Genomic DNA, 7,212 nt, shown 5'->3' with positions numbered 1-7,212 from the left:
GAAGTCGGACAGCTTGATGTTGAAGTCCTTGTCGAGGAGGAGGTTCTCGCACTTGAGGTCGCGGTGGACGATGTCCAGGTCGTGGCAGTATTTGACGGCCGAGGAGAGCTGGCGGAACATCTTGCGCGCCACATCCTCGTGCAGGGCCCCTCGGCACTTGATGAACTCCAGCAGGTCGCCCTGGACCCCGAGCTCCATCACGATGTAGATCCTCCCGTCCGACGTCTCGAAGATCTCGTAGGTCTTGATGATGGACCGGTGGTTGACGGTCGCCAGGATCTCCATCTCACGGGGCAGGAATCTCTCCACAAAGTCCGTGGGGGTTTTCTTGCGGTCGATGATCTTGACTGCCACGTTGAACTTGAGGCGCTCCGAGTAGGCGGACTTGACCTTCGCGTAGGAACCCTTGCCCAGGTTGATGCCCACGATGTAACCCTTCTTCCTCAGGACTGCGGCATCGTCCATGGTGCCAGGAGCGGCCGGCACCGCTGCCCTCTACATCCCCTCTCCACGTGGGCCAGCGGTCATGGTCCTCGCGTACATCTGGGGGGCGAGCTCTGGGTGGGCTGGGCTTGGAGTTGTGGAATGCTCGGCATGGTCTCCAGGTGACTTCAGTGTGTGAAGTCATAAAGCCAGGCTGGGAGTGGGGACTGGGGCGGGCTGAATGGGGGCCCTAGAAGACGGGAAGCTGCAGTGGCCGCTGCTGGCCCAGGACTACGGTGAACCGCTCCACCCCTCTTCCCTGCTGGGGTGGGCAATACCAGGAATGCCCTTTGCGTCCGGCCTGAAGGAGGCTGGCCAGCTTCTGGCTGGGGGACTGACCCTGCATTGGCCTGGTCCCAAGAGGGGTGGCATCCTGGAGTTCCTTTGGGGTGTGAAGAAGCCCATCTCTGCTGTACGTGATCCGGAAGCCAGTGGCGACCAGCGCAGGCCTCTCTCGGTGAGCATGAGAGCTACTCCAGGGTGGGAAGCGGGATGGAGCAATTGCTCCGGGGAACCAGGAGGGGTGTGGTCAGTGGGAGCATGCAGAGATACTGCAAGGTCCAGTGGGGTGCACAGGGTTGGGGGTGGGGACTAGCCCAAGGATGGGCAGGCAGAGGCAACCCTGAGAGGAGTGGAAGAGAAAGGACGTGGGGTCCAGTAGGTGGAGGACTTTGTGGCTAATCGCATTGCATGGCACAGGACAGAAGAGCCGCGGCCCACGTTGCATTTTGAGATGGCTGCTGGCCTGAGACGTAGAGCGTTTTGGGGGTCTGCTTGGCAGCCAGTGCCTTTCGTCAGAGAAGAGGTGATGAGGCTTGAAGGGGCTTCTGGGCAGGGCAGGGGTCAGGGACTGCATGAAGTCAAAGCTAGTCCTTCCTACTCAGAGCCGTTGGAGGGTCTCCGGGGCGGTCGTTCTTTCAGGGAGCAGCACGCTGCGTTGATCTCCCATGCAGTGGCTGCTGGGCTCCAATCGCTGACCTTGCGGTGAGCAGCCCACATGGGCACATGCCAACAGGGCTCCCACCCCAACCCTGGCACTGAGTTCCCTGAGATAGCCTTCTCCCTGAGAAGGCTGCATGCCAGGCAGCCTTCCTCAGGGCACATTCCCCCGGGGCTTCTCCTACGAGGTCTCAGGAAACCCCAGTACAGGCGCCCCATGGTCCCACCTGTCTGGCTGTGTGGTCAGTGCCTGCTTCTCAGTGGCTGACCGAGGAAGGGTCCCCAGGAGGAAGGGGCCTGAGGAGCAGGGCCTGAAGGGGCTTCCGGCAGGCTGATAGGGAGGAGGAGCTTCTACTGGAGAGAATGCCAGCAGTGCAGACTCATCTGGAGACCAGGGTGCCACCTGTCTGGAGGTTAGTGTAGATCAGCGCCAGGCATAGGGCAGCTGGGGGTGGGTGCCAGGCAGGGCGACCCTAGGCTAACTCACCCGCCTTGGCGAGCCCTCCCCCAGATCTGCCCAGGCCCCTCAGCAACTCAGAGGGCTCCGGAGCCCCAGCTCTGTGTTTCCCTGTGCCCATGTCCCTCCCCCGCCCCCATTCCCCCAAATGCACTCTCCAAGGCCTCCCTCTGTGTCTGCCCTCCAGGCATGGGACCCTCCCTCATTTTTATTTTTCTTTTTTGGTGGGTTCTGCCTCTCACACTTGCTTCCCAGCCTTTTAGAGGCTGACACAGGCCCCTGCATAGCCAGAGGAGTTGTGGGCATGAAACATGTGGCCCCGCAGGCTGGCACGTAGGGTATGTGTGTGTTTGTGTGTGCCTTTAGGGGCTTAAGGCTGACCGGTTTGGGAAGGGACCATGTGTGTTTGTGTGTAACGTTTTAGGCTGGCCAGTAGGTCAAGGTCTCTCTTTCCCTCTCCCTCTGTCTCTGTCTTTTTAGGGGCTTAGAGAGATTGTGTGTATGTTTAGGGGCTTAGGCTGGCCAGTAGTGTGTATATCTGGTAGTGTAGTCAGGAGTTGAGGCTGGCTGGTTAGGCAGGGAGTGTGTGTGTGTGTGTGTGTGTGGGAGAGAGAGAGAGAGAGAGCGCGCATGCATGCCTGCCTATAGGGACTTAGAGTGGGCTTGGGGGCCTCTAGGATCACGGACTCTTCTGGGCTGGAGACCTGCAGGGCTTGTCCTTTTGACACGGGCAAGGTCACTTGCCTCTGATGTCCATCCCTCTGCTCTGTCAAGGGGACCCCTCTCCCCACTCTTTCATTTCTCAAGTACCAGAGAGTCTGTTCTAGGGCCTGACCATGATAGCGCAGAGGTGGGCCCTGGCCTTCAGGAGCCCCTAGAGGTTTGGTGGGAGAAATTGGCATGGCTCAGGGCCACCCCAGTCTGCAAGTGGGTAGTGGTGGCTGGGCCACAGCAGGTGCCCATGGTGCTGTGAGGACACAGAGCTAGGGGCTGGACTAGGAGGGTGCGGTGGTCTGTGAAGAGGCAGCCCGATGGGAACGTGCAAGGGTCAGCAGGAGCATGCAGGGTCAAGTCCTGCATATGTAGGGATCACAGAAGGGGTCAAGCCCCTTCTAGGTTGGGGACAACTTGAGGCCCTGTTGAGAGCGGGGTGCTCTGGCTGACAGGGAGTGCCACGTGGTGACAGGCCAGCAGGCTGCGGGGCTGAGAAAAGGTGGGGAGGCTGCAGCGCCTCTCCTCAGTGCTGGTCTGCCTGTGGGGGGGCTGAGGATCCTGGGTGGATGAGAGGGGAGTCTACCAGTCTGTGTGGTCTGGGTTGAGTGCCAGTTGCTTGGGCTGCCACCCAAGCATGTGAGTTCAAGGAGCCCACCTGCTCTCGGAACTGACCCCTCACCAGAAGGGCTGGCAGTAAATGAGCCCTCTGGCCCCCGCCCCCGCCCCCAGCGACTCCCTGTAGGAGGCAGACTCAGTGTCTGGAGGGTTGGGCAGAAGCCCCCAGGGCAAGGGAAAAGGGAGGAGCCAGGCGTGGAGGTGGCCTGGATGCCCAGCTGAGAGATGCTGGTGAGGGAACTGGCTAGTTTGGGAGTGAGTGGCGATGGCTCTTGCCCTCAGGAGGCAACCAGGAGCCACAGGCCCAACTGAGGGGGTGCAGAGCAAGGTACATGGTGGGAAGGGGTGCTCCGCAGGCCAGGTGAGGGCACCTGGGCCACACTTGTAGTGCCGCTTGTAGACCATCACCTCCGTGACTACTGGGGGTTCCTTTCCCAGCTAGCAGGGGCCAGACCAGGCCGCTGTGGGGAAGACTGGTGCCTTGTATCAGGGAGCATTCCCCCCTCACCCCCCCCCCCAACCCCCCATGAACGCTGGATAATGTATAAATTATTATTATTTTGTCATATCTTACACCGTCCCACCCCCCCCAACACCCGGGACAAGCTGGGGCTGGAGGTGAGTGGGATGAGTTAACGACCAAATTCACTGCCATTAAGTCTGTGCCAACCCATAGCAACCCTATAGGACAGGGTAGAACTGCCCCTCTGAGTTTTCGAGACCGTCGTTAAGGAAGTAGAAAACCCTGTCTTTTCTCCTGAGGAGTGGCAAGTGGTTTCGAACCACGGACCTTGCAATTAGTGACCCAATGCATAACCAAGTAACCCAACACATAATCCCTTTGCCACCAGGGTTTCTTAAAAAAAAGAAAAGGAAGAAAAAGACCAAACTCCTTACTATCTAGGCAATTCTGACTCATGGCAACCCCGTAGAATGAGGCGAACCGCCCTTGTGGGTTTCTGTGGCTCTGTGGGGCCCCAGGATGACAGTAAAACCCCCAAAGGATCCCGGCCCGGCCCAGCTCTCCCCCTGGCCCAGGTGGGGCGATTTGGGGCACTGGCTTTAACAACTGCATAGCAGGTTGGGGGTCTGAGAGGCTCTCAGCAGTGGCCCCAGTGTTGGTAGTCTTGTGGGGCAGGGGTTTCGAAGGCAGGCTCTCAGAGCTCCCGAGAGAGGGGTCTCTTGGCTATCTGATCCCCTCCTGCCTAGTACAAAGGACTCCTCCTCCTTCCCCCCTTGGGGTCTCTCTGGAAATGCACCATCCCCTCTGCTCTGTGCTGCTGCGCACCTCCCCCCCCACTGCACCCCCCAGGGCCTGAGAGCACAGAGTGACCGGCAGGGCTGGACACACTGGCTTGTATTCTGTCCAACCCAGAGTGGGAAGCCAGGGGCAATCCGGTTGGACAAAGACATTCATAGGGAGGTGGTGATATGTGGGGGTCATCATTAATATAGATTTACTGTTCCTTTAGCCCTAACGAAGGGTGCAGTGTTCAGAGGGAGGGATAAAGGACTAACGAAAATAGCGGCTCGTCCCAGACACGCTCTCCCACCGGCTGGTCCCTGGGCCTCCTCTGCGTGCAGGCTGGACGCCGTACCATGAGCTCTGCTTCTTCCCTGCTGGCCCTCTGGGCCGAGGCTCATGGGCCGTTTGTCTCTGGAGGCTGCTGCTGTGCAGACTCTGCAGCCTCTTCCTTGGTGGCCTCAATGGCCGACGGCTTGTTGTTAAAGGCCATGTTCTCGGGCTGCTTAGACACTTCCAGCGCCACCGATGCCACTGCCGGCGCTGCCGCTGCTGCTGCCACGGCCGCCACCTCAGGGTTGATCTTGGGCGCAGCCTCCTCTCGTGCCTCTACCTTGGTGGCAGAATGTTTGTCAATGGTGGTGGCATCAGGGACCCCCAGAGTGTCAGGGGTCCGGGAGCTCTCCCCCTCTTTGTTGCTGGCCCCGGCGGGCAGACTTCGGGCCTTTGGCTGCACCCAGCAGTGGTTGAGGATCTCGTCGATGTGCAGGCGCCGGTTGACGTCCGGCTGCAGCATGCGGTAGATGAGGTCCTTGCACTCGCCCGTCAGGTGCTTGGAGCGCGGGAAGTTGACGCGATGCTCCTTCTGGATGCGCAGCATCTTCTTGATGTCGGAGTCGTCATAGGGCATGGAGCCGCAGACCATGATGTAGAGGATCACGCCCAGGCTCCAGATGTCGTAGACCTTGGGCTGGTAGGGGATGCCCTGCAGGACCTCGGGGGCCGCGTAGGCGGCGGACCCACAGAAGGTCTTGCTCAGCGTCAGCCGGCCGCTGTCCTCCCGCAGGCAGCGCTTGGAGAAGCCGAAGTCGGACAGCTTGATGTTGAAGTCCTTGTCGAGGAGGAGGTTCTCGCACTTGAGGTCGCGGTGGACGATGTCCAGGTCGTGGCAGTATTTGATGGCTGAGGAGAGCTGGTGGAACTTCTTGCGGGCATCGTCCTCGTGCAGGGCGCCCCTGGTCTTGATGAACTCGAGCAGGTCGCCCTGGACCCCGAGCTCCATGACGATGTAGACCTTGCCGTCCGACGTCTCAAAGATCTCATAGGTCTTGACGATAGAACGATGATTGAGCATGGCCAGGATCTCAATTTCCCTGGGAAGGAATTTCTCTAAGAAGTCCGTGGGGGCTTTCTTGCGGTCGATGATCTTCACCGCCACGTTGAACTTGAGGCGCTCGGAATAAGCCGACTTGACTTTGGCATACGAGCCCTCTCCCAAATTTATCCCCATGATGTAGCCTCGTCGCTTGAGGACGGCTGCGTCATCCATGGTGCCAGCAGCGCCCAGTGTCTCCGGGGCTGCCCTCGACCTCCCTGCAGGACATGGGCCAGCGACGTCCTCATTGACACCGTGCACAGAGCCCTCTGGGCTGGCCGGGCCCGCTGTCCCAGCCTCCTAGAGGGCCAAGAGACTCTGGGTTGGAACCTTCAGCATCGTCTCCAGGGTGATTTCAGTGAGTGAAGTCACAAAGGAGTGCCCTGGGGAAACAACAAGGCTCGGGCCTACGCCTCCTAGAATCTGGGAGGACCCACCAGTGGGCTACAGTGGGACAAAAGCCTACCGAGAGCAGCCTCAGGCCAGCCTGGGATCAGAGACAGAGGCCCGGGGAGACGTGAGTCTGCCCACACTTCCCTCGACCCCATGCCAGGCCTGCCTGTAGAACAGAGGGGTGCTGATTGCACCTGGGGGTCTCCCAGGAAATTACGAAACCCAGGTCTGTGATGGTCAGGGTCCCCAGAAAAACACGGGAGACACTCTCAAGATTAGGATCGCCTGTTGTTGTTGTTGTTAGGAGCCATCAAATTGGTTCTGACACTCTAGCCACCCTATGCACACCAGAACAAAACCCAGCCAGATCCTGTGCTAGCCTCATTGTGGAAGCCTCATTGTGGAAGCCACTGTCCGTCCATCTCCTGGAGGGCCCTCCTCTCTGTCGCTGCCCCTCCACTTTTACCAAGCATCATGTCCTCCTCCAGGGACTGGTCTCTCCTGACAACAATCCAAAGTCTGTGAGATCTTGCCCCTCAGCAGCACTCTGACTGTTACGTTTTCCAAGACAGATCGAGGTGTCCTTTCTGCAGTCTGTGGTACTCTGGACATCCCTCTCCAGCACCACCATGCAAACGCATCGGTTCTTCTTCGGTCTTCCTTGTTCCATGCCTAACTCCCACAGGCGTAGGAGGCCATGGAAAAGACCATGGCTTGGGTCAGGCGCACCTTCATCCTCAAAGGAACATCCTTGCTCTTCGATGCCCTAAAGAGGTCTCATGCAGCTTGTTTCCCCAGTGCAATATAAAAGGGCTTAATCCAGGCACTATTTTTTCAAATCATTTTATTAGGGGCTCATAATCATAATCCATACGTACATCAATTGTGTAAAGCATATTTGTACATTCATTGCCCTCATCATCCTCAAAACATTTGCTCTCCACTTAAGCCCCTGGCATCAGCTCCTCATTTTTTCCCCTTCCTCCCTGCTCC

At 58.7% G+C, this 7,212-nt stretch overlaps 2 protein-coding genes across 2 annotated transcripts in view; both read right to left on the bottom strand.

Moving 5' to 3' along the window:
* Positions 1-504, bottom strand: part of TSSK2 (testis specific serine kinase 2) — a 1,287-nt gene extending 783 nt beyond the window's left edge. The window contains exon 1 of the mRNA XM_030885470.2: positions 1-504. This exon is cut by the window's left edge and continues 783 nt beyond it. Within this exon, the coding sequence (XP_030741330.1) occupies positions 1-465 (465 nt within the window). The 5' untranslated portion in view covers positions 466-504.
* A 4,344-nt stretch (positions 505-4,848) lies between these two features.
* Positions 4,849-6,000, bottom strand: TSSK1B (testis specific serine kinase 1B). The gene has a single exon (XM_004716348.1). The coding sequence runs from the start codon at positions 5,998-6,000 to the stop codon at positions 4,849-4,851; it is 1,152 nt and encodes a 383-aa protein (XP_004716405.1).
* Between the last annotated feature and the right edge of the window lie 1,212 nt (positions 6,001-7,212).

The sequence above is a fragment of the Echinops telfairi genome, unplaced genomic scaffold (genome assembly GCF_000313985.2).
Source record: "Echinops telfairi isolate 266 unplaced genomic scaffold, ASM31398v2 ScPeMD7_29;HRSCAF=101, whole genome shotgun sequence".
NCBI classification, from domain to species: domain Eukaryota; kingdom Metazoa; phylum Chordata; class Mammalia; order Afrosoricida; family Tenrecidae; genus Echinops; species Echinops telfairi.
The sequence above is the reverse complement of the archived record's forward strand: the minus strand, read 5'-3'. Positions and strand labels throughout refer to the sequence as shown.

Coding starts and splice junctions, on each gene's coding strand:
- TSSK1B (XM_004716348.1), bottom strand. CDS start 6,000: ATGGATGACGCAGCCGTCCTCAAGCGACGAGGCTACATCATGGGGATA.